Consider the following 24,084-nt stretch of genomic DNA (forward strand, 5'->3'; position numbering starts at 1 on the left):
CAACAAATTAGCCGAGACAGTTGTAATCACTCTTAAAGGTGTGTGCAGACACTTAATACGTGATTTACATTAAGACTTTTACTTCTTAAGGCTGGTTTCACTTAACATTTTCCACTTTCCTATTTTTGACATTTTCCTAGTGTAAAGCACCCATTTTTTACGTAGAGTTAGAAAGGCTGGAATGGGATTTCAGGTCTAGTAATCGGCGAGTGAATCTCTCACCAAAGTCATTTACATACTAAATATATACTATTATTATTAGCTACTCCATTGAGTAGCCTCTCACCATGAGCTCATGCTGGCGGTTAGTATACCCCTACCCCTTCCTCTCAAGCTACCACTGTCCCCTCTCTTTCCATTTCTTTTATTCTCGCTTTAGTTGCCTCACTTGTTGTGCTTTGTTTTGTTGTCAAATTTCACGCATCGTTTTCCATTTTGTGAATAGACATAAAAATTGTCTGCCTACCTCCCTACTAATCCCCTCATCTTCGTCAAAGCTTTGAAAGCTTTGAGTATTTTGTTTTACACTCAAAACAAACCATAAAATTGAGTGAAGCTCAGTTGATAAGGCAACTGGCGTCACTTTTGATAAATGTTTGTGTCGCTTTTCGTGCGGCTTTTGTTGTTAGTTTTTGGCATTTATAAATTTTGTTTTTTAGTTAAATGAAGTCATCGTTTTGAAATACACATAATATATGTACATAAATATATATTTGCAAAGTTCCCTGCGGGCGTTTTGAGATTAAAGTAAGTTGAGTTCGCTTCGAGAGAGCGGTAAAAGGTGTGTGTTATGATTTATGAGGACATATCTAGACTGCACGGCTAAAATACATTTAACATTTTAGCTGACAGTTTAATTTCCTGCAATTTCGTTTATTTTTATGGCCTGAACAGCGCAAAAAATACTTCAATAAATTTATCTATAAGATTTTAACTCTTTGTTTTGATTTTAACTTTGTTATTTTATCTATAATTATATATTTTTCAATTCAATATACTTTCTATAATTAAGATTAAAAATTTATTGTACAAGATTAAACAATATTTTGCTTACCTTAGAATCATATTTTTCAAATAAATCCTTTCATTTTTAACTTTAATTTCGATTCAGTCTAAAATTTAAATTTTAAATATATAAAATTAATTTTTAATCTAAGCTTTCATATAATTAGTTAAAATTAATTTAATACTTAATTATTTTTTGTTGACTGCTTAAGTTGATGCATGAAAATTAAATAAATAAATTTCATTTACTACATATTTTTCACAAATAATTTATAAACAGGGTATTCACTATTCAATCTCATTTTACTCTCTCATTTCGTCTTGTTCTTTTTGTGCGTGCCCCCTAGAAATGCGCTCAAAAAAAGCTCAACTGTACGCTAAAAATCACTCATACGCCGCTTGGGCTTTGGCCCCCTTTGGCATTTGCTGCGCATTTTGTCCAAACAGTTGAGTCTCGACATCGACTGCAAACGCGCGCAGCACGGCAAAAACAAATAGCAATAATAATAAATTTAAATTTAAAATACAAAAATTATTTAAAAATTTTTGAAAAAATTTCAAAGAGAATTCCTTGCAAATAAGTAAGTTATAAAAGTGTTTACACTAAGCTGCCTGGCTCAAAACACAACAAAGTGCTGCTGAGAGTTACACATAGATACACACACACACACACATAGACAAATACCTGCACACACAGACAGCTGCAGAGTCAAGAGCATCATCAGCTTGTTTACAATAATCGAAGTGCAGCCAAGGAAAATAAAAGTTCGCTGAAAATGACAACAACATGGAATGCAGCGAGGGTGGTTAAGGGAGTTTCGTGCTATTTCAAGTGCTCCATGACCTAATTGTGTGTGCTCGAATAAAGGAATTTCCCGCGCTGCAGTTACAGCTTTTTAATCCTTGTAGCATCATTTTAGGCGCAGTTGCCATTTGATATCCGTTTGTATGTATGCGGCGCTTGCGCGTTCCCAATTCCTGTTTCTCCCCTTTACAAATGGGACTGAGAAGGTAGCGTGATGTCATCTAATATTTCATGCTGCTGTAGCTTGTGTATACTTATACATATATACATAAGTGTAGCCCTTGGGCGCACTTCTCTATGCTTAGGCCTATGTAAAGCATAACTGACCCCACAAGCTTCAACATATTATATTGTATTGCGTGTGAGTCCCCTTTCCATCTATCACCCTTCTCTCTTTCCATTTTGACACCCTACTGTGTTGTTGTGTATTTTGTTTCCTGTTAAGCGTTTAATTTATGCATTGAAGCGCCAACATTTCATATATTTACTCGATTACACATTGAGGCAGTCGCTTTTGATGTGACCCAATTTACTGGCATGCATTTCGTTATTTTAATAACAAATAATTCTCTGTATATTTGCCACGCCTTTTGGGCAGATCTTTCTATAACAATTTGCTGCTACAAATGCGGCAAAAACTCATTAAATATCTTAACTTGGTCAGAGCTCATTTGGAACGCTCGCCACGCGCATCAAAATTAACTCAAGATGCGGATGTGGCGAGATGAACAAGACAATTTATAAATACGTACGCATAAATGTATATGATGTTGAGTATATACATTTGTGTAGATATGTTCTCTGCAGTCAAATCGGATTATTTTTGATTTGTACTAGCCATGTTTCTGGCCAGATTGCTTGCCTGTCTTGTCTGGAGCGAATTTTGCGGCTGCCTTTTGTCATGTTTTCGTGTTGGTTTTTCAAGAATTTATGGTTTCCAATTACCAGCAAGCAAAAGGGCTACATTCTATAGTAATGTTAATGAAACGTGAAGAGACTAAACTGTAAAGTGTACACTCCAGGTCAGGACGCTAGAAACTAAAGTCAAATTAGATATATCTTCGGGTACATTGAATAAATTGAACGAAATTTCACAGCAAATTTAGTTTTATAGTTTTAACTGTCATTGCTTTTTTTAACGTTTTTTTACATGATTTCTGTTTTTGTAGACATTTATCGGTTAATATTATTTAAAGTTTTTACTAGTTGATAAATTCCACACAAAATATATGAAATAAATTGAATGAAATTTAATTTAATTTTATTGTGTCAACTGTCATTGCCAGTCAAATTAAAAAGAAAAAATTGTTTTAAAATATTTTCCATTACGAAAGGTTTTTTGTGTTTTTGTGTAAATTTTTCGCTTAATTTTTTTCGCGATACGTAGTTTCAGAACTTTACTAGTTGGTTAAAACTTATTATTGTCAATCTTTCTTTGTTAAATTTACAAGTTTTTCTAATAGAAATAAAACTAGTTTCAGCTAGCCTCACCCAAAATACCAAAACAAAACAAAGGCGACGTAATCAGCGCGCGTACTGCTGATGTCATAAGGCCTTTCGATTTAGCCGACTTTCCCTCCTAGTCCGCCTCTCCCCCAATGTCATTAACTGTGCACTTGCAAATTATTATTGTCGTTTGTCGATTCCAAAAACCATATTTGCTACGCTTCATGGGTCGCTGCATCAACTGAACAGTGACACTGAAACTGACACTGACACTGACCTTGACCCAGGGGCAATCTTATCGTCGAATCGACGGATCGTCGCATTCAATTACCTTGCGTCATCTTCAGCTTGTAAACGGTTGTCGGGCACACTCGATACCACAATCCCATAACTGGTTGCCTTCCGGGCGCCGATCGAGCAACCTTTTACCTTATCGCATTTTAAATTATGCGCGGGCAGCTTCCACAGTTGCACACATAAATATGCACACACTTCTCGTATGTATCCCTCTATCCCATCTTGCCCATCCCTATCTTAACTACCTCATAATTAATGATCGTTACAACAAAAGCTCACGTTTTATTTACTGTTTATGTTCGATTTGTGCTCGTACACGTACAAATCTTCGCTCTTTCCAATTCTTTTGCTTTTTTGTTGTCTGTAAACATGACGACAATTTATGCTACAAGCAATTTTAAGACTGAAATATCTACGAGATTCACGAGTTAACCCTAGAAAGCAAGTCAAATGAATAGATGATATTCGTATAGACATTTTATTATTATTGTTTTCAGTGTATGGGGAGCAACTGTAATATCTACGGGATTATTTTATTTTCTTTTAACCCTAGAGGGCAAATATAAATTGTTTAAGATTAGCTATTTTTCTGTCTACATCATTTAACTGTAGGTTACACTGGTAGATAATTATAGTCTTTCCCTGCGTACCTATATTTTAATTGTGCTTATTAAATCTTCGAATATTTCTGCACATATTTATCTACTATTTACAGTACTGTAAATTATTTTTTCAGTGTACTTACGGAATATTTGTTCTCACAACCTATTAGGCCAAATAAAAGCTGTATAGAATATTGGGATAGCCATTAGGCAAGCTATTCTACTCAATAACACACGTTGCAATAGGCAACACTGAGAAAAATATTATAGTTTTTAAGCAAAAAAAATTCTTTGCTTAAATAAATTATACAATTTTTGGCTTGATAATTTTACCGTGTAAAGTCATTACACAAAATAATTTTGATAAAATTTAAATAGCTTCCAGTTAATCGTAAATTTTTTTGAGTGTAGTTTGAAACTGTTTGTTTGATTAGAATACAAATGTAGACACTAATGAGCAAGTGTATTGTCCGCAACAAACGGCATCGACTTGTGAGCTGGAAGAGAGAACTACAATAAATGGCGTCACTTGAAAGCCAGATCCAAAATACTGAATAACTGACTAACTGAATAACCTTCCGCACTTAATTAGCACCAACAACTGCTGGGAAAGCTTTTTGGTTCCAATTGGAATGATATCATCGGAATAAAGAATGTGCTTCCATTAATAAGGCGTATATGCAGCTAGATAAGCTATCTTATATCAAGTATACGCAGTGTGCAGATTTAAACCCATAAACCAATCATTATAATCAGATAGCGTAGAGTCAACGCAATGTTACTGAGCGTCGTCAGTCACAGGTGAGAAATTGCGTAAAAGTCAGGTACATTTTGTGGCAGGAGATGGCGTGTAACTTTGAGCCAGGTGGCAGCTGTAATTACAATAATTTTCATCTATAATTAACTTAAAATATAATCGAATTTCATAGATCCAGTATGTCTGAGGCAGCAGCAGCAAATGGCGCGGCAGCAACTGAGGCACCTGCCGCAGAGTTGGCAGAGCTGGCGCTGGAGGAGACCGCACCGAAGGTTACCTTCTCGGATCAGTTCAAGGCATTCTCCAAATTCGGCGATTGCAAGTCCGATGGCAAGCTGATAACGCTCTCCCAGAGCGATAAGTGGATGAAGCAGGCGAAGGTGATCGACAAGCAAATCACAACCACCGACACTGGCATACACTTTAAGAAATTTAAGGCCATGAAAATTTCATTGGCTGACTACAATAAATTCCTGGATGATTTGGCCAAGACGAAAAAGGTTGAGCTGGCGACAATCAAGCAGAAGATGGCAGGTTGTGGTGCTCCAGGAGTTTTGTCGGTTTCGGTAAGTGGGAAATACACTGTAAAAATAGAACGTTTCTTATAAATAACACAACGTTAAAAGATAAATATAAATATAAGTCAAATTTTTTTCAGTGTATTTTTTCCTAATTACAAATTTTTAACTAATTTCCATTCTTTTTACCTAGGCTGGCAAGGCTGCTGCTGCTGTGGATCGGCTAACGGATACCAGCAAGTATACGGGTTCCCACAAGGAACGCTTTGATGCCACTGGCAAGGGAAAAGGCATCGCCGGAAGACGCAATCTGGTGGATGATTCGGGTTATGTGAGCGGCTATCAGCATAAGGACACCTACGATGGCGCTACTAAAGAATAAACTCTTAAGTCCCACCTTCTTCACTGTTTCCCAGTGTTTGTCTCATATTCTTCAGATCTTTAGATAATTTATTGTTTGTCTCTAACGGTAGCACCAGTTATTTTCCTTAAACGTATCATTTTCCTTGCTATCTAAGCTAAGTTGTGCTTAAGTGATTTATTTTAAAATAAATTATTAATATTTAAAAGTTTTTTGTTTTATTTATTTCTTTTTGAAAATCATAAATATACGACACGGCCCAAAAGTTCAAAAAAATGTTTACACATCCAAATTTATATCTCGAAAAAAAAAGAAATATTTATAGTTATATATCAAATAAGTGCATATATACAATATAAAATCTTTTTGCTAACATTAGCACAAACTTTTCATAATACACTTTACAGTGATGATAAACCGATTTGCTTATATACCAAAGAAATATTTAATAAATACATTTAATAAACGAACATATTTGTGCTCTGAAAGATATATCTTTACTGCAATATATTCGAATAAAGTGAAATACGTATGTTCAAAAAATAAAATTGTGAAATGAAATTTATAAAATTGGGATTATTGGATATATGGAATATTGGATTATTTATAATAAAAAAAAAAGAAATTCCGTTTAGAACGTAACAATAATCGAGAGTTTGTCTAGGACAATTTTTTTTTTGTAAATACTTTAAAAATGAATTGGACAAACAGTTATTTGCTTCTATTTTTTATATTATTATTGAAATAAGCCGATTTTAATTGCCATAAATAAATAAATATTAAGTTATTAAAAGTATTTGATTTTCAGAGTAGAGAAATTTTTGAAAAATAATTATAAAATAATAAATTATTTTAGAGGTCGAATAATGATAAACAAATACTTAAGTCAATGTAGTTTTGATCAAGTTATGACAGTTAAAAGAGTAGTTGAGGTGTATGAGAGAGGGCTGAGCAGTTCGGGAGCAGAAAAAACCAATCTCGCGAAAACCAGAGCAGTGTGAAGCAGATCAAACGCTAGACTAACCCAGTAGCAGTCACTGCCCGCGAATTCGTAATTGATAGCTTCAGCGTGTTTACATAATAATCCCCAGTCGGATGCAGTTTGTATTCGACTATCGATTGCAGTTCGCAGCCAGTCAATGGATGTTAATCAAAGATCAGATTTAAGTCCACATATCGTATAACTAACTTTTCGATTATAACACTAAGCCGACTGCCTATAAAAAGGTGGCTACAGAGACCTTAAGCTAGCAGTGCAGATCGAGATATTGAAGATAACTGTGGAGCTCTATCGTTACATTCGTGATATATTCAAAACTCGCACAGAAACAGGCGTCATCTTTGCAGAAGATTCACAAGAAGAAACGATTACTATGACTCTTCGGGGCAAGAATGCAGTGGTTACGGGTGGAGCTGGCGGAATCGGTCTCCAAGTGTCCAAGCAGTTGCTGGTAGCGGGCATAGGAGTAAGAGGATTGCTATAATTTGAATATCAAAGCTCTTTGACCTAACTGACTGACTGATCATTGTAAAGCCCAAGCCAAAAGTAGCACAAGTCTAAAATTTTGACAAAATATAACTAAGACCAATTCAATGTATAGTATATAAATTAATATCCATTTAAATGCTTTACTTAGAAAATCGCCGTCATAGATGTGCAGGACAATATGGAGGAGTTTGTGAAATTACGCAATGCGCATGCCATGCAGAGCGTCATGATCATTAAAATGGATGTATCCAACAAGAAGGGCATAGAGGCCAGCTATGAGGAGATCAAAAAGACCTTTGGCAGCATTGACATTGTGGTGAATGTGGCTGGCATCTTCAATGACAAGGATGTGCAACGCACTTTGTTAGTGAATCTGGTAAGGACTAGATCCAAGTAAAGTCCATCCTTAAGATTAACACTCTTTTTTTAGGGTGGCATTATCAATTCCACCTTGAGCGCCTTGCCATATATGAGCAAGGAGAGTGGCGGCAATGGTGGACTTGTGGTCAACATGAGCTCCGTCGTGGGATTGGATCCGCTGTTCATTATTCCCGTGTATGGAGCAACCAAAGCAGGCATTATCAACTTTACGCGTTGCCTGGGCGTAAGTAATTAATTGAATTACTTAAGAGTTCTCGGATTTATCCTGTTTTCCCGATCAGAACGACAAGTTCTATCAGCGCTCTGGTATCAAGTTTTCAACGGTTTGTCCCGGTGCCACTATGACGGATATGTTCACCAACTTTACGGAGAAGATCATCTTTCCAGAGACGAGCGATGAGACGTACATGATTCTGGATCGTTTGAGCAAACAAAGTGCCACCGATGTTGCTCGCTGCATTCTGAATGTGCTGGAGAAGGAGAAGAATGGCGCCGTCTATGTAATCGAGGGAAAACGCATTGTTCCCATAGATATGAAGCCCTATTGGACGGGCAAGGAACCAGCTCTCTGAACTGATGATGTAACTAACAATGCAGACAGCACAATATTAACAAATGATGTAGAATTTAAACAAATGTCAAGGGTAGTCTTTAATAAACAAGCAAGCATACTGTAAGTTCCATGGTTTAGTCATCTCGCCAGTTAACTAGCACTTCATCCGTGCGATATCTTTGGGTCACGAATGCATCTTCCAGCGGCATCCTTGTGCCGGCTCTGAACATCTCAGCTCCCGCATGAGCTATCATCAGTCCATTATCGATACAATAGCGTTCGTCAATGGCAAATAGTTTGCCCTCCCGCTCCTCACACATGATCCGCATCATTTCCTGCAATCGCTCGTTGCAGCCGACGCCACCGACAATGAGAACCTGTAGATAATATAAGTTTAGTAACAATTATAGAAAGTTTCTAGAGTTGCTGACCTCATTGGATTCACAGTGTGCCATGGCACGCTCTGTGATCTCCACCAGCATGGCAAAGATGGTTTCCTGCAGCGAGTAGCAGAGATCCGCTTGACTATACTCCGGCTCTGGCTCGTTCTGTGCCTTCTTGCGCTTATTCCGCCGCTTGTTCGGCTCCGCCAGCTCCTCAATGTGGGACAGCAGGCCGGAGAAGCTGACATCCATGCCCTTAACAACGTAGGGTAGTTTAATATACTGTTTACCCTGCTTGGCCAACTGCTCAATGTTGTAGCCCGGACTGGGATCGTTGGACAGCTTGATTATGCGAGCAAATCGATCCAAACAGTTTCCCACAGCAATGTCTATGGTTTCACCAAATATGCGATAGCGTTTATTGGAATAGGCAATCACTTGGGTGTTACCGCCGCTCACATACAGCACAATGGGATTCTGTGCGCCTGTAATAAGCCTGCCCATTTCAATGTGGCCAATACAGTGGTTAACACCCAACAGAGGCTTCTCCCACAGCAGCGACAATGTGCGCGCCACAATTGCTCCCACGAGCAGAGGAGGCGCCATGCCGGGTCCCTTTGTGTAGCAAATTACATCCAAGTCCGCTGGCTGCAACTGCGCCTCCTTTAGACTCGCCTGCACAAGTGCCAAGATTGCCTCGCGGTGATGTTTTGCTGTTTCCTTGGGCAGAAAACCTGTTGCAATGTAAACAAAATTAATGCGGTGCAATAAAAATAGAACACTGTTGTTACCTTCGCCAGGCGGTGTTATATAGGTGCGACGAACATTTGCCAAGACTTTGCCATCGTTTATAATGCCAATACCAATTTTATTGGCACTTCCTTCAATGCCCAACGCGCAAACCATATTTTTATTTGTGAAATTCTAAACAGTGCAGCACAGCTGACCGATAGCAATTGCTATCGATAATAAACATTTGTTGCAGTGCATGGTGAATGGCAGTGGCGGCGGCAGCGCGTGTCGGCGTATCTGGGCGAATGTTGCTTTTTTAATAGGAGAGAAGAATGTAGTGAAATCAAATCAGTTGTGTTTTTGGCCATATTTATAATTGTATACAACATGGAAACGGCAAACTCGCCGATTGGGAACGATAAAGAGGACTGTAAAATTGCTGAAAATGATAAAAATATTAATGAGTTGATAAGCCAGGCGACTGAAATGGAAGTAAACAACGGCGACGTGGATGCAGCTTCAGTTTCAATGGAGGGAGAGCAGCTGGAATTCGAGAAAGAAGCGAATGAGGAGAAAACAACAACGAATGAAACTGAACTGAAAGATAAACAAGAAAATAAACAAGACACTAATGAGATTGACATAATTAGAGAAATGAAGACGGCGGTTATTGAACAAATGGTCAAGGAGAAGTCAGATGAGGAGAAGGAGGAGGAGAAGGAGATTAACAAGGATGCACTGCCACAACAAAATGACATTCTGTCTCATGTGCACTGCCTGGCACAGTTGGAGGAACAGCGTCGCAACTATGAGAAACAATTGGAGCAACTGAGAACTGCAAATGCCCAAAAGGATAACATGATGACACTCCTACAACGCGAGAATGCCATACTGGAGAAGGAGAAGCTGGCATTTCGCAATGAAATGGATCTGGCCAACAAAGAGAAAGAATCCACAGTCATCAAGTTCGCCATGAAGGAGAAACTGCTCATCGACGCCAAAAAAGAGAAGGATACTGTGGAGAAGCAATTAACGGATGCCAGGAAAGAGATGAAAAATTTATCCATACGCTTTCATGCAGTCAGTGAAGAAAAGTCACGGATTACATACATCATAGATGAAAAGGTAAGTGAGTTATTCAGCAGAGAGTCGAAATTAATATTATTTGTATCTCCCTCAGTGCAACGAGGTGCGCAAATATCAAAGAGAATGTGAGAAACTCAGGACAGAGATGGGTCACTTGGAGTCCAAGCTGAAATATCATGCCAACAAGCTCAACATTGAAGTGGAGGCAAAGGCGGTTAGTAATTCTTAACAGTTTTGATTACACTTTAATCTAAAATACTCTTTTTTTTTTTAATTAAGACTCTGGAACGCAAACTGGAGGAGGAACGCAATGCGCCCAATAAACTGGAGGAAAAGGCCAATGGTAACTAACAGTTGTTAGTCTTTCAGCTCGAGTTAATCTCTTCTCTTACAGAGAAACTTAAGATGGAGTTTGAGGCCAACACAATACTCTTGAAGCATGACATTATGGGAAAGACTGAGGCACTTGATAAACTCACAAAGGAGCATCAAAAGCAAAGTGAATCCTTCAAGGAGCTACAGCACCAGTTACAGGAGATTAATGCAGCGGTAAGAGAACTCTAGGAACTATACAAAAATCACTTATTTTATTATACAAAAAAATACCTAGAAAATATTTATTTTTTTTAGAATAATATAATAATTACGAAAATCAATAATAATCAAGAAAAAAGAAAAAAAAAATGTTTCTTCCAAGAAAAATATAATAGTCACACATCTTACTTTACAAAACAAAAAACCTTTTCTAGTTTTTTTCTTATTTTTATTAATATTTAATTCTACTTGTACATCAATTCATATTATTCATATTTGTATTTGTTAATTTATTAATTCAAATGTATATAAATTTTGAGTAAAAAAAGGCACGTATTGTAGATTTTAGACTAACAATTAAATTTATTTTTAAATTTAAAACTGAAAGATAAACAGTTTAAAAATTTATAATCATAAATCAAACAATTTTAAAAGTTTTATACTCAACCAAAAATTTATTCAGTACACAATTTACAATTTTACAAATGACAATGAAATTAACCATTAAATTAAGTAGAATATATTTTTAAATAAAAAACTGTTAATATATCTATATTATATCTTTTTCTCCCTTGCAGCATGTCCAGCTTTCGGATGAATTTAAGGAGCTGCAGGAGCAGCACAGCTCTGTGGAAGCGGCCTACAGCGATGAGCTGCTGAAGACGGCCAAGTTACATGGCCAACTCTCCGAGCTGCAGCTTTTGCGCACCCAAAACACAATGTACGAAGTCTCAACAAATAAAAATTGGCACAAACACTTAAACCTTTCATTACTCATACCCACAGCAACGAGGAGAAGCTGGCCGAGGAACAATTACGAGTACAAAAACTGGAGGCGACTGTACAGGAAAATGAAGCTGACTTGGAGCAGTTGCAGCAAAAGAAACAGGAATTACTAAGCATCAACAAGGAGATGAGCGAATTGATTGTTCAGCTGCAAAATGACATTTGTCTAGCTGAATCCAAAGTGAGTTTAATTTAAAAAATGAATTAAATTTAAATTAAAAAAAAAAAAGTACATGCCCCGGGTGAGGCTCGAACTCACGACCTTAAGATTATGAGACTTACGCGCTGCCAACTGCGCCACCGAGGCCTTGAAAATCGCTCGTCGCTGATGTGGATAAATACATGTTTGAGAAATTAAAACTATTTTTATTACAGGCGCAAGGTCTGGAGGCGGAGAATAAATTGCTGAAGCAGGAGAAGCACGGCTATGATATCAAATACAGTGAATTGGAGCATCAGCTAAGTGCCGAGTCCACAATGAAGCAGGAGGAGCGTCAATTGCTGGCCAAACATCTGTCCGAGAAGACGAAGCTTTATGAGCTGACCAAAGCAAAGCTGGACAATGTGCAGGGAGATTTTGAGGCAACGCAGCATAAACAGGCGACGTTGGTCAAGGAGCTGCAACGTGAGCTGCAAAAGTACAAAAGAGGCATTGTGGAAACGAAGCCCATTGGCTACTGTAGCAACTGTCAGCAGGCGCTGAATGGCTGCAGGAGCAACCAGGAGGAGCAATCACAACCACAACAGCAACCTCAACGCACGCACAGTCGCACCAGCAGCCATGGCAGCATCCACAATGGCAGTCGCCGTGCCAGCGAGTCTTCCGAATCTGAAACCGTGGCCAGCAGCGTAACTGCTGTGCCGCCCCTGCAAACACTGCCCGACCTGCAGGCGGTGCCGTCCAAGAAGGTGTTGGTGGAGCGCATTCTGCGCTTGCAACAGGCTACAGCACGACAGACGGAACGTATAGAGTTCCTGGAGAATCACACAGCCGCTTTGGTGTCTGAGGTACAAAAGAAATCCAAAGTGGTGCAACACTACATGCTGCGGGATCAGACGGCGGGTGCATTGACCACATCCAAAAGCGATCAAAATAAAAGTGAGCTGGTCAAGTATGGAAATGGCGTCATGGCTGCCATCTACGGTGGCGTCAAGGGCACCGACACCAAAGCCATGTCCCTGGATCTTTCGCTGGAGATAAACAAGAAACTGCAGGCCGTGTTGGAGGACACATTACTAAAGAATATAACGCTTAAAGAGAATCTGGATGTCCTGGGCCTGGAGGTGGATAACTTAATGCGCAAGTTGCGCACATACGAACCAAGTAAATGACTTGAAGAGATTGCCAGACACATAGTATTCTAATTCCATTCCATAGTCTAACCGCATGTAAATATAGTTAAACAAATTCATTGTTCTTAAGGCAAATGTGTACATTAAAACTTTAATAATCAAAACAGTGTAAACAGTGTTAAATCCCTCACAGCAATCCCTCATAGAGTTTGGCGCTCACTGGCTTTGGTTGGCCCAAATCCATGGAGACTTGTAGCGTGGGCTTTTCTCCTGGTTGTGCTAGACGCGCCTGCTTATTGTGCGTCTTCTTGAAGTGCACATTCATCAAGGGATTCGCTGCTCCAGTTTCATCCTTAATGTACTCCCGCAGCAGTGGCGGAAACTCAATCTTTGTGGGCAGTATAACTGGCTGCACTTGCTTGGCATTCTGCAGATACTTGTGCTCCTCCTCGGTGGGCACCAGCTCGTAGTCGGCTTTGTAGCTGGTGCTGTAGATTTCCACCGGCTTTGGTTGCTTTACTCCACGCCAAGTTTTCTCTACAAGCACACGCACTTTACGCTCCTCATTTGGCTGTGGAGCAGAGTAAATATATGTACTAATAGTTAACTTGATTGATTGAGTCTCTACTTACCTTCTCGTCCACCGCTTGCACCTTTAATATACGCATGTAGCAAGGTTCCGGATAGCGTTGAAACATGTTACGTATGAGCATGCGACCGACTCCCCAGTCGGGCAGACTGCCCACCAGTTCCCACAGCGTGTTGCCACGAAAGTCTGTGGTGCGTCCAATGTATTTGATTACTTTTTGACTCATCTTGAAATTTATTGCACTCGTTTTAATTAACAAAGTGTTAAAGTATCGAAAAAGTTATGATATTGTGCCGTTGTGCTGCTGCTTCGCACAAATATGCCATTCACTTGGTTCGCCAACAGCTGTGTTGCTGTAGCGTTGCCATATCATGTGTAGACATGGCGCGCCAAAACTCGAGTTGCTTGGCAACGCGGTGCGTGTTTAAGCTGCTTTTATTAAAAGAATACAAAATTGAGTATAGTTATCAATTATACAGGGGTGCCACAGAAATCGAAACCAACAGAAAATCTCCCAAAAAAGTATGCAGATTTGGAAGATTTTTGGTTGTTTTTGCTGTCTGTGGCACCCCTAATAAAAAACAATACAAAATTCATAAATTTTAAACGCAAACAACTTAAACAAACTTAATATACAAATAATACGAGTATATGTTGAGGTACTTGAAAAATTTACTGCGATATATTCAACTGATTTTGTTATATGCATTGCCCCCAAAATTCATAATTAAATCTTTTTACTGTAAAAGTAAACTTAATTAATTTTCAAAAAAAAAAATTTTTTTCTAACATTTGTATATCTGTGTATTTGGCTTTAATATTGCTATAATTTACATAAATATATATACATAGATATATTTACAATTGTGGACTAGCCATCGTGTTGATGCTCCTCGATTGCATCGTTATCCGAGTGTCCCGAACCACTTGTGTCTATTGGCTCGTCATAGGATTCGAGATCCTCCTCGTGACGATGCTCCTTTTGATTGGCACTCTCGTGTAGACCAATTGTTGCATGTGCTCCTGCCTTGGATGCATTTACTTGGGCAGCAGCTGCCGAGGATGAGGCCTTCAGGGCCGACTCCTTGGTGGCAGCATAATCCACTCGCGCCTGGTGCAGTTGCTCCTCGACTTGTTCCACTCGATTTTTGGCCTGACCCACCATTGTTGCCTGCGATGCCAGTTGATTGGACACCTCCGTAGAGGTTTGTTCCGCCTGTTCGGCCACGGATTTGGCATTGTTCACCGCGGCAGTTAACACGGATATGTGATGATGTGCCGCCTGAGCAGTTTGTTGTGCCAACTTGGCCGACAACTTGGCCGCCTTCAGTTGCTCCAGTTCGCGGGAGAGGGCACGCTGTGCTTCGGCTGCCTGTTGCTCCAATTCCTGTAGAATCACTTGCTTGCCAGCGAGGGCTGCCTGTGCCGTTGCTGCTGCCTGTGAGGCAGCCTGAGCCAAGGTGTTTTTGGCTATAAAAGCCGCCTGTTTGGCAGCTGCATGTTGATTGGCCACCGCACTGTAAGCCTGATCCGCAGATCCCTGTGCTATGGAACGTAATCCGCTGCCAATGCTATAACCTGTCTTGCCCGCTTCTCCTCCAGAGCTGGAGTGACTCTTAGAGCTGGAGCTTGAGCTGGAGCTGCTGCCATGTTGCTGGTGCTGCGGATGTTGCTGATGTTGTGGATATTGTTGATGTTGCTGATGTTGTTGCTGATGTTGCTCTTCCACATCATCATACCCTGGAAACGTGGGCTCAAAGTAGCTGCCAATTTGATGCAGCTGCAGCTGCAGCTGTGGCTGTGGATGCTGTTGTGGATGCTGTTGTCTGTAGTAGAATCCATTACGTTTGTTCAGTCTTCCCATGGTCTCGACGCACAGCAGCGCTATCAATTAATCCGCACTTTAATCCTTATTGTCTTTTCTTATCAACAAATTTCTTACCTATAAGCAACTGGCAGAGCAGACATCTAAATTCCTTGGTGTACATCTTCTCCCTGAAGCTGCTAAAACTGCATTAAATATCGCTCTCAATGGCCACATGGATTTTATACTTGCCCCAAAGTTGAAGCAACTTCAGTGGTGCATAAATTTTTAGTAGTGCGGAAAGTTTGTTGCGGTTTTTGAGTTTAACGGGTGTTCAACATGTGATTATAATATTATAATACGAATTTTTGGCGATTTGAATACCACACACTTAAGGAAACACTTCCATATAGTCTACGATTTCTGTGGGATCCATTAAAGTTTTGTTTTCCACGGCTGTTAGCTTTTGAGTGGTTATGGGTGGTGCAAAGCTGCCAATCTGTGGTGGCTTAATGTTAAAAAATTTAATTTACATTTACATTTTCAGATTACGCCCAATTGTAATTGATCCAAAAGTGTTTTTAATGGAAATCCACTTGCAACAGGGTTTTTATGTTCGACTTTTTAGTTGGATTATAACAAGAAATTCGAACATATTGAATAATCTTTGTAATCGAAAATGCTGTAATTCAATTATGAGAGCGGAAAGCATTTTAAATAAATTATAAATAGACAGATGAACATTTTAAGACCAAATTTCTAGGAAATGTATTCAATTTGGAAATAGGCACAGTCCATTTAATCTTCAATTTCATAGAAGTCTATGTATAACATAGAATACTTTCAGAAAAACGTTAGTACACATGGAGAATTTATTTATAGAGTGGTTACCACTGTTAATCTTCAAAGGGAGATTTAGCTATTTCCATGAACTGGAGACGAAAATCAAATTTTGAATGCTCTTGTTAGTGGGATTTTATGTAATCAGAGTGGAAACTATTTCGGAAAACTTGTCACATTTAAGCTTTACAATAGTATTCAATTTAGTATGAAATAAAAATTGATAAGAATTAAATAATCTGGAACCATTATAATAAAACCACAAACTTTTAAATTTATAATAATATTTTCTTAAATTGTGCGAAATAAACTGATAAAAATTAAATAATCTGGATCCATTATACGAAAACCACAAAAATATTTTAATTTTAAATTTATAATAATATTTTTTTAAATTGTCCGAAATTAATTGTCCTGTTCAAGTCTCAGTCAATAATTTGGATTGAAGTTTTATACTAAATACTATAGAATGATTTGCGAATTCACTTAAAATAAATTGAAAGGTTATAATAAAATTATATGGAACGTTTTGGGAAAATTTGTCATGTTAAATTCTCACAATATTCCTAATTTGATAATAAATAAAAAAACGGAAACATAATTTTTTCATAAATTAATTTATTTAAATAGTTTTTAATTTATTACAAGTATAAATAATAAATTAATTAATATAAACACAACTATTTTACACGATACAATTCGGATTGTGTCGGAACATGAGTGGACTGCAATACATAAGGCACTTGCGGGGAATTTCCGGCCATAATTCGAGTCTTATCTAATGAGCGACTTTGTGGAGTGTGTGACAAACGTGTGTGTGTGTGTGTGTGTGCGTGGGTTGTAACAATAACTCATAATAACAAGGTAACAAGATAATAAGAAAATAAAAAAGGTCTAAATAGCTAACGAGTACGTAATGGTAACGGTAATTCGAGTGGGCCAACAAACGTGATCGAATAAATACAAATGGAAAATAAAAATAGAAATTAAAAAAAAAGATAAAAATACAGAGATTGAGGGGACAGTTATATAAGGAAGTTGAAATGGCTGCTTCAAAAGTGAAAAACAAATTGGTCGGAGGCGTCGTCAACATCTAATTGGATTTCCTCAGATTCCATTGCATGATAGGCGGTGACTGTGGTTGCCTCTGTGCGGACAGTTGTTAATCATTTGTAGCTCTGGGTGATTTGTTGGATCCAGGGCAAGTAGGCGGACACCTTAACGTAGACACCGGGCACATTCACTTGACCGCAGCCAATGCCCCAGGAGACGACACCGACAACGTTCCAGACTCCATTGCGCTCACAGACGAGAGGACCACCGCCATCTCCCTTGCAGGCATCCTTGCCCTCCTCACCGCCAGCGCAGATGAAGCCAGGATTGAGTTTATAACTATAGCCGAGACGAGTATTACGCAGTTGGGATTCACACTGATGATGGGATAGAATTGGCACATCCACCTCCTTCAGGATGTTCTGGTATTTGCCGTGCTCGCCAAAAGCATCCTTGCCCCAACCCGTGGTCCAGCAACGAGCATTGGTGAAGTCGGAATATTGATCGGGCAGACAGGCGGGACTAATATGAGGATTCTTGGTAAAGTCAACGGGATGATCCAGCTTCAATATGGCCAGATCATTGTCCAAAGTGCCGGCATAGTATTCAGGATGAATGTGCACGGAGACAACATCACGTTCAATATAGGGGAAGAATTCCACATCATGGTTAACATCCCATTCGCCCAAACGCACACGCAGATCGAAGCCATTTTGTCTGTAATACGTAGCAATTGATAAGCTGAGGATTACTTTAAATCTTTTTAAGATTCCACTTACGATTTGATGCAATGAGCAGCTGAGATGATGTGCTGGGCATCGATGAGTGTGCCACCGCAGGCATAGATCGATTCCTTGGGATCCTTCTTCAAAATAGCCACATGCCAGGGATATTCACCGAACTCACTGTCGCCATCCACATAAACCGGGTTCTTGATGCGTCCAGTGATGCCGGCTGCGTTCCTAGTGCCGCAACGTCCCAGCTGCTGTGGAGGAGCTTGTGGACGCAGTGGACGACGGCAGCAAACCTCATTGATGCGGCAAGTCTTCTCCACAGGACGGTTGCCATAATAAGCGCGCTGCAAGGACAAAGGAAAAAGAAGAGGATTAATTTAAGTTAAAATTATTTTAATTGGTTGTAAGAACCGAACAAAAAATTTAATTTTTAAAAATTTTATCTTTATCAGGTGTGCCACAGAAGTCGAAACCAACCGAAAATCTCCCAAAAATGTATGGAGATTTGAGAGATTTTCGGTTGGTTTCGTTTTCGGTTGCACCCCTGTATATGTATATAAAAACTCTTTGTCCTGACTGAATTATTGATTGACTGTCAATCATTCTGGAGCCTAAACGGTAAGAACTAGAAGGCTGAAATTCTCACAGAACATAACTTATACAATTTAGGCGCTATACAACGGCTTTTTGGAAAATTAGAACTGCAAGTGGGTCAAATTTGCGGTTATTATAATAGACCGGCTTAGTATAAAAATATTTTAGTTTTTTGAATCTCTGGAAATGAGCATACAAATTATTTAAGCATCCTAAATCAAGTAAATCTTCTAACTTAAGAAATCGTACTTGAATTAAGATTGTGATTCTCGACTTAAAAAATTTTTAAACTTAGTGAGAAATAAAGTTTAAAAAATATGGGATTTTCATGTGATCAGGCTTCATTTGATTTGTTGCCTCAAGTTTACCTGCTCCGCTTTCAACTCAAACTCAGATTGATCCTGCACACTGCGTCTTCTGCGATCATGTGGAAAGGTGACATAATCACTTCCCTCTGCCGCACCAGGTGCTTGTGTTGGTATATTATGAAGTTGCCCCAAATTGAGCTGCTTGCCACGTCGACTAGGAGTTGACCACTCGGGTTCAGTGACGTTTACACTGCGCTCGTAGTGCTGGGAATAATCTCTGTAGCTGCCAAAGCCGCTGGGTCCAATATCAGCAGGAGCCGAGCCAGGATATATTGAGTTGAAGGAGTGATCAAAGGGAGCTTCAGAGTGGTGATTAGAGTGATGCTCAAAGTGCTGATCAGAGTGATGATAATGCTGAACTGCCGGCTGTAGCGAGGGACCACTGTGATACTCAAAGATTGGAGTGCTGTGCACCATCTCCACATCGAAATGTTTATAAGGTCCAAGGCTCTCATAACTGTGTGGCTCACTGTAGTGGTGCTGGTGGTGCGGTGGATGCTCATGCTCATAGCCGCCAAAGTGTTCGTGATGATGATAATGCGTATTGTGCACCTCGCTGGGCTTCTTCTTGAAGAAAGCTCCCACTTTCTGTATGATATTCTCATTGGGCGTCACATGAAGATTCACCAGTGGCTTCACCACCTTCTCGCCATAATCCGTTTTGCTCACTTGCAGCGAGACAAGTGGATTGACATTGACCAGGCCAAGATTCAAGCCATTTGGCCCCAAGGCGCCAAAATGTGGATTCTGCGCGGGATAATAATCGCCCAGGACATTCGAGGGATAGCCGCCTGGATGTCCGGAAGTGGGATAAGGCAAGCCAAAGCTGACACCATATGTGGGCAGAACTTTGCGCTGTATCAGCTCAAGAGCTTGAAGAGCTGGCAGACCCAGCGCAGATTGTCCGAGGGGCAATTGACGCTGCAGGAAGAAGGACACGATGTTAGGCTGGCTGGACGTTGGAGGTGCGACCTTTTGACCCCGTGCGTGGTTAGCTTGGTTTTAGTTGCAGTTGCAGTTGGATTAGTGACGATCTCTCCTTCGGTGGCAACCAACCAGAAGACGACGACGAGCGGAGGGGATTGGTTTTTTTTTTGTTTTATTTTTTTTTTTTTTTTAGTTTGGACCTGGCCTGTGTTTGAGTTGAGTTTGGAGCGTGGGGCGTTGATCAAATGTGGTTTGAGTTGGGTGGAGTAGGTTAGTGATGGAAATCTAAATTGATGGGTATCTCTGGGTATTATTATACCCATCCCAGCAGAGCTCACCTAGCTCTTTCCGTCATTTTTTTTTTTTTTTTTTTTGGGAAATTGTTTCCTGTCTTAAAGATCGATATACAATTTAAAATCGATCTACCTTTGCTATATTAACGCAGATATCAATATAAATATTTTAGTACCGATTTACATCACTAGCGTAGTTGTGTGTGATAGATTAGTCACTCAACTAGGGAGCATTTAACTATGTGGTGAATTGCATTAGTCGGGCAGTAACTTCACCTAGGGATTCTAGACTTGACTGAGTAATAAACTTAACTTACCCCTTGGGCATCCAAAGAGAGATCTCCGGTGTCATCTTCCTTGTTATCAGCATCGGTCTGACGGCGAGTACGTTTCTTTTCATCGTCCTTCTTCTCCTCCTCTTTGGTCTCCTTGGTGTCAGCCTTGCTGGTGGCATTTACAGCATCATCACTCAACGCTTCGATTTCCTTGCCAAGATTTCTGGGATCAATGGCCAGAATCAAATCCTCTTTGCGTCCAATGCGATCGGCGGCAGGACATTGGGAGATGGGCACACACTGGCAATCGACAATCTGTTGACGGGAAGTGTCATAACCACCGGCACCTTGGTAAAGACCACCTTGATTCTGGCTGCCGTATCCGGTGGAGAGTCCGTTGTAGCTGCCGGATGCACCACTCTGCAACTCCTTCTTGTAGTAATCGGGATTCTGGCTGTGGTAGCTGCCGCTGGGTGAGCCACCGAATCCGTTCTGACCAAAACCATTCGACTGGGAAAGGCTGGAGCTGCTGCCGTAGCCGCCAAGACCAGATGTGGGCTTGTACAGATCGCCATTGGGTTTCTGGGCGGGATTGTAGCCCTGGGAGAGCAGACCCCCTTGGGAGGCACCATTGAAACCGGCGTTGAAGGCATTGGACTGTGTGAAACCCGAGCTGGAAGCCTGAGCCTGTGGCGTATATGTGGCTGAGGATTGGGCCAAGGCACTGAAGTCGGTATTAATGGTTTGTCCGCCACCAATGGGTACCGTTACGCTGGGCACATGGGCACCCTCGCCGCCCTCCACATGGTGATAGTGATGATGGACATGTTGCTGGAGTCCTGCATCGAGTGGAGCACCGACAACCACCTTGTTGCTGGAAGCAGTTGCACTTGATGAGGATGAAGAAGATTGCTGGCTGTAGAAACCGTTGACGGAGGAGCTGCCACCCTGAAGCTTCTCGGGATTCTCAAAGTTGTAGGGAGGAACACCGTTGGGAGCACCGTTGTAGACTGGTCCGTTGGAGCCGCCAGTGTAAATTGGGCCAGGTGGCTTGCTGTCGTAGATAAGAGCACCAGGTGGTGGCTTGGAGTAGGTAACACCGTCAGAGCCATCGATTGCCGATGGTGGTGGGTGTTCCAGATAAGCACCACCGAACTGACCACCGCCAGGTCTGTACAAACTGTTCATGGGCTTGTAGTTGCTCTCATAGCCCACCTTGCGTGGTGGTCCAAAGGAGTTCAAGGAGCTGGATGGTGGTGCTCCCATTGGTGGACGTCCATTAAAGTAGCTGGGTGGTGGCATGGGCTTGGCTGGTCCATAGGGACCGCCGCCAAAGGCCGACGGCGGTGGAGGTCCTTGGGCATAGATGGTCGAGTAAAACGGACGCTTCTCCTCCACATCGCAGCTCATCAGTCCCAAGCCACAGAGCTTATCACGGATCAGATTGCGAGCCTGCAGATCGTTGCCCTGTTGCAGGGCCTGATCAATGTTGCCATCGGCATAGACGGCATCATATTCACCCAGATTGCGACCCTCGCGTCTGGAGTTGATCAGCTGATCAATAACAGTATCAATTTCGGTGGCATTGCTCTGAGTGCTCTCATGCACGGCATAGTTGCGTCCCTGGGCATCCTCGGCGGGAGGATTGGGGTCAGCAGAGCGTCGGCTCAGCATGGAGTCCGCTTCCATGGGCGCCCATTCATTGCCCCAATTGGAGTCGGCGGCAATCAATGTGACACTGGCCGCCAAAATTAATATCCAATCCATTCTCAATCTCATTGTGTCTGTGAAGTGGAAGAAAGGCAAGGTTTTGGTTATTATTACATAATCTCACTTGACACCATTACCCCAAAAAACTGCTGGCCATTGTGCCAATTTACACCTCTCTCCCTCTCCCTCTCTCTCTATCTTTCACTCTCTCTGTCTTTTCTTTTTCACTCTTTCTGTGGCAATCGCAACCGGTTTACGCCAACATCTTGAAATCTTCACGCTGACTCACAACTTCGGTTGCCTCCATTTACGTTGGAGTCTTTCAACATGAAATGAGACTTTTACTTTGTTCGAGGTCGCAGACCGTGGAAGCTTTTGCCAGAGTCGCCATTGCTCTCTACCCTCCCTCCCTCGCCCCCAACCTGCACATATGAGGTAATTTTAACTGAGTTGAGATTTGGCAAGCAAACTGATCACTCAACTTGATCTCTGTCTGGCTGTCAAGGCAGACTTTACGCTTTTATGCATTTTCGTAACTCTTACAACTCCCTCTCTCCACTCTTATTCCCTACATTTCCCCTCTCTTTATTGCCTCTGTTATATGTTATGTCATTTTCGTTTTTATATACCCTTAATGAGGGTATTATAATATTGGCATGATATGTGTAACGGTTTTAAATTGAATATTAGTAGGTATTATAACTTTTTAAATTTTTTAATTGGTTCTTTTAAATAAATAAACTGTAAAAAATTTTATATACTCCGAATTGTCATAGGAATAATCGATCGCAAATATAGTTTTCTCTGTAAAACTTTTGTGTTTCCCAAATAAAAAATCTTAAAATTTATTTAAAATTTAATTAAAATCAGGCTAGTTTACTAAAAAGCTGTCAAAATAACGACCGGTTAAACAGTGTATTTTTGTATTGAAATCTATTTCGTTTTTGAGCATATTATAACTATTACACCTACATAAAAACAATACTGTTTTTATCTAAGAAAATAAAATATTTAGCTTTATATTTGAATTGTGATAAAAATTTACAGAGGTCTTTAAGGGTATTCAATCTTCATGTTTGCGACTTAACTAACTTTACTATCTTAATTGTAATTGTGTTTTTCCTTCCGAGGCGTGGGTTGAGTTTGTCTGGCGATCTTTAAAGCGTTTTTATGCCAGTTATATAAAGCGAAATTTGTAGCGCCTCTCAGAGGCTGCGCCTCCAAACGGAAGTCGTGTGCAACGTTGCATTGCAAATTGCTTAAAGTTGGGAAAATAAAGTCAATTTGTGCGGGGTTTGTCTTGGAATTTTGCATTTGCAGTGAAAGTTTTATATTCGGGTCGTTGACTTGAGTCAAGGGTTAAACTATATCGATTATAAATCGAACACTAATTGCAAGTTGATATTAAATGGGATACACTTTGTTGGTCTCTGTTTTATTATTTTCTTTCAACACTTGCAAATTATTTTTTTAATTTGTCGCTTATTATTTTTTACACTTTACACTTAGGCACTTTTACTAACCTTTTTTTGTGTATTATTTAAATATGCCAACTGCAATATATATATTTTGTTGTAATCCTTATGTAAGTGGTTTATCCTTTCACTGTCACCACTGTCACTTTCTGTATGTCTGTTACGTTTGTTGTCGACTCGTTCACTGATTTCGCTTTCAACCGAACTGCGCGTTTTATACGCAAGCTGCGCATGCGCGACGCCGACGTCGCTGCTGCTGCGCTCGGTGGTGCTCGGTGGTGCTCGGTGGTGCTCTTTTGCAAATTGTTAACTCAAAACAAAAACAGAGAGCGGTCTCCGCGGCAGTTTGGCAACAAGTTAGCGGTCTCAACGCTGGAGGGATTCATTTTCTTGC

At 40.3% G+C, this 24,084-nt stretch overlaps 7 protein-coding genes and 1 non-coding gene across 9 annotated transcripts; 3 read left to right on the forward strand and 5 right to left on the reverse strand.

The window, feature by feature from the left end:
* The first annotated feature begins 1,437 nt into the window (after positions 1 to 1,437).
* On the forward strand, positions 1,438 to 5,999 carry LOC117788258 (tubulin polymerization-promoting protein homolog). 2 transcript variants are annotated; one of them, XM_034626956.1, is made up of 3 exons: positions 1,438 to 1,586; positions 5,085 to 5,478; positions 5,624 to 5,999. In XM_034626956.1, the coding sequence occupies exons 2-3, from the start codon at positions 5,092 to 5,094 to the stop codon at positions 5,810 to 5,812; spliced, it is 576 nt and encodes a 191-aa protein (XP_034482847.1). In that variant the 5' UTR covers positions 1,438 to 1,586; positions 5,085 to 5,091; the 3' UTR covers positions 5,813 to 5,999. The 2 variants fall into 2 exon arrangements, with proteins under 2 accessions (XP_034482847.1, XP_034482846.1); XM_034626955.1 differs by lacking the exon at positions 1,438 to 1,586 and adding an exon at positions 4,820 to 4,956.
* A 1,040-nt stretch (positions 6,000 to 7,039) lies between these two features.
* Positions 7,040 to 8,338, forward strand: LOC117789197 (fat body protein 2). The gene is made up of 4 exons (XM_034628280.1): positions 7,040 to 7,257; positions 7,429 to 7,656; positions 7,711 to 7,884; positions 7,943 to 8,338. The coding sequence occupies exons 1-4, from the start codon at positions 7,165 to 7,167 to the stop codon at positions 8,231 to 8,233; spliced, it is 786 nt and encodes a 261-aa protein (XP_034484171.1). The 5' UTR covers positions 7,040 to 7,164; the 3' UTR covers positions 8,234 to 8,338.
* On the reverse strand, positions 8,288 to 9,546 carry LOC117789196 (probable tRNA N6-adenosine threonylcarbamoyltransferase). Its single transcript, XM_034628279.1, has 3 exons — positions 9,389 to 9,546; positions 8,646 to 9,331; positions 8,288 to 8,591 (listed from the first exon to the last, which is right to left on the reverse strand). The coding sequence occupies exons 1-3, from the start codon at positions 9,501 to 9,503 to the stop codon at positions 8,349 to 8,351; spliced, it is 1,044 nt and encodes a 347-aa protein (XP_034484170.1). The 5' UTR covers positions 9,504 to 9,546; the 3' UTR covers positions 8,288 to 8,348.
* Positions 9,547 to 9,604: 58 nt separating this feature from the next.
* Positions 9,605 to 13,192, forward strand: LOC117789198 (coiled-coil domain-containing protein 186). The gene is made up of 7 exons (XM_034628281.1): positions 9,605 to 10,454; positions 10,510 to 10,629; positions 10,695 to 10,758; positions 10,810 to 10,964; positions 11,528 to 11,670; positions 11,736 to 11,916; positions 12,111 to 13,192. Exons 1-7 carry the CDS (start codon positions 9,717 to 9,719, stop codon positions 13,065 to 13,067), a joined length of 2,358 nt encoding a protein of 785 aa, XP_034484172.1. The 5' UTR covers positions 9,605 to 9,716; the 3' UTR covers positions 13,068 to 13,192.
* Positions 11,970 to 12,042, reverse strand: Trnam-cau. The gene has a single exon. It is a non-coding gene; the product is annotated as a tRNA-Met (tRNA).
* On the reverse strand, positions 13,148 to 13,931 carry LOC117789200 (28S ribosomal protein S34, mitochondrial). Its single transcript, XM_034628282.1, has 2 exons — positions 13,661 to 13,931; positions 13,148 to 13,599 (listed from the first exon to the last, which is right to left on the reverse strand). The coding sequence occupies exons 1-2, from the start codon at positions 13,841 to 13,843 to the stop codon at positions 13,216 to 13,218; spliced, it is 567 nt and encodes a 188-aa protein (XP_034484173.1). The 5' UTR covers positions 13,844 to 13,931; the 3' UTR covers positions 13,148 to 13,215.
* A 557-nt stretch (positions 13,932 to 14,488) lies between these two features.
* LOC117786909 lies at positions 14,489 to 15,605 on the reverse strand. Its single transcript, XM_034625327.1, has 3 exons — positions 15,560 to 15,605; positions 15,357 to 15,501; positions 14,489 to 15,221 (listed from the first exon to the last, which is right to left on the reverse strand). The coding sequence occupies exons 1-3, from the start codon at positions 15,603 to 15,605 to the stop codon at positions 14,489 to 14,491; spliced, it is 924 nt and encodes a 307-aa protein (XP_034481218.1).
* A 1,339-nt stretch (positions 15,606 to 16,944) lies between these two features.
* On the reverse strand, positions 16,945 to 22,284 carry LOC117786910. Its single transcript, XM_034625328.1, has 4 exons — positions 20,548 to 22,284; positions 19,011 to 19,931; positions 18,094 to 18,392; positions 16,945 to 18,031 (listed from the first exon to the last, which is right to left on the reverse strand). Exons 1-4 carry the CDS (start codon positions 22,282 to 22,284, stop codon positions 17,428 to 17,430), a joined length of 3,561 nt encoding a protein of 1,186 aa, XP_034481219.1. The 3' UTR covers positions 16,945 to 17,427.
* Positions 22,285 to 24,084: the final 1,800 nt, after the last annotated feature.

Source organism: Drosophila innubila (assembly GCF_004354385.1).
Source record: "Drosophila innubila isolate TH190305 chromosome 3L unlocalized genomic scaffold, UK_Dinn_1.0 0_D_3L, whole genome shotgun sequence".
Lineage (NCBI taxonomy): Eukaryota > Metazoa > Arthropoda > Insecta > Diptera > Drosophilidae > Drosophila > Drosophila innubila.

Coding starts and splice junctions, on each gene's coding strand:
- LOC117788258 (XM_034626955.1), top strand. CDS start 4,931: ATGTTACTGAGCGTCGTCAGTCACAG. Junction 4,957..5,084: donor CTGAGCGTCGTCAGTCACAG/GTGAGAAATTGC, acceptor CGAATTTCATAG/ATCCAGTATGTCTGAGGCAG. Junction 5,479..5,623: donor CAGGAGTTTTGTCGGTTTCG/GTAAGTGGGAAA, acceptor CTTTTTACCTAG/GCTGGCAAGGCTGCTGCTGC.
- LOC117789197 (XM_034628280.1), top strand. CDS start 7,165: ATGACTCTTCGGGGCAAGAATGCAGTGGTTACGGGTGGAGCTGGCGGA. Junction 7,657..7,710: donor GCACTTTGTTAGTGAATCTG/GTAAGGACTAGA, acceptor CTCTTTTTTTAG/GGTGGCATTATCAATTCCAC. Junction 7,885..7,942: donor ACTTTACGCGTTGCCTGGGC/GTAAGTAATTAA, acceptor TTTCCCGATCAG/AACGACAAGTTCTATCAGCG.
- LOC117789196 (XM_034628279.1), bottom strand. CDS start 9,503: ATGGTTTGCGCGTTGGGCATTGAAGGAAGTGCCAATAAAATTGGTATT. Junction 9,332..9,388: donor TATAACACCGCCTGGCGAAG/GTAACAACAGTG, acceptor ACATTGCAACAG/GTTTTCTGCCCAAGGAAACA. Junction 8,592..8,645: donor CACACTGTGAATCCAATGAG/GTCAGCAACTCT, acceptor TATTATCTACAG/GTTCTCATTGTCGGTGGCGT.
- LOC117789198 (XM_034628281.1), top strand. CDS start 9,717: ATGGAAACGGCAAACTCGCCGATTGGGAACGATAAAGAGGACTGTAAA. Junction 10,630..10,694: donor TTGAAGTGGAGGCAAAGGCG/GTTAGTAATTCT, acceptor TTTTTAATTAAG/ACTCTGGAACGCAAACTGGA. Junction 10,965..11,527: donor TACAGGAGATTAATGCAGCG/GTAAGAGAACTC, acceptor TCTCCCTTGCAG/CATGTCCAGCTTTCGGATGA.
- LOC117789200 (XM_034628282.1), bottom strand. CDS start 13,843: ATGAGTCAAAAAGTAATCAAATACATTGGACGCACCACAGACTTTCGT. Junction 13,600..13,660: donor TGCAAGCGGTGGACGAGAAG/GTAAGTAGAGAC, acceptor TCTGCTCCACAG/CCAAATGAGGAGCGTAAAGT.
- LOC117786909 (XM_034625327.1), bottom strand. CDS start 15,605: ATGTACACCAAGGAATTTAGATGTCTGCTCTGCCAGTTGCTTATAG. Junction 15,502..15,559: donor GCTCTGCCAGTTGCTTATAG/GTAAGAAATTTG, acceptor ATTAATTGATAG/CGCTGCTGTGCGTCGAGACC. Junction 15,222..15,356: donor TTTGAGCCCACGTTTCCAGG/GTATGATGATGT, acceptor GAGTCACTCCAG/CTCTGGAGGAGAAGCGGGCA.
- LOC117786910 (XM_034625328.1), bottom strand. CDS start 22,284: ATGAGATTGAGAATGGATTGGATATTAATTTTGGCGGCCAGTGTCACA. Junction 18,393..19,010: donor TTGAGTTGAAAGCGGAGCAG/GTAAACTTGAGG, acceptor TTGTCCTTGCAG/CGCGCTTATTATGGCAACCG. Junction 18,032..18,093: donor GCTGCTCATTGCATCAAATC/GTAAGTGGAATC, acceptor TACGTATTACAG/ACAAAATGGCTTCGATCTGC.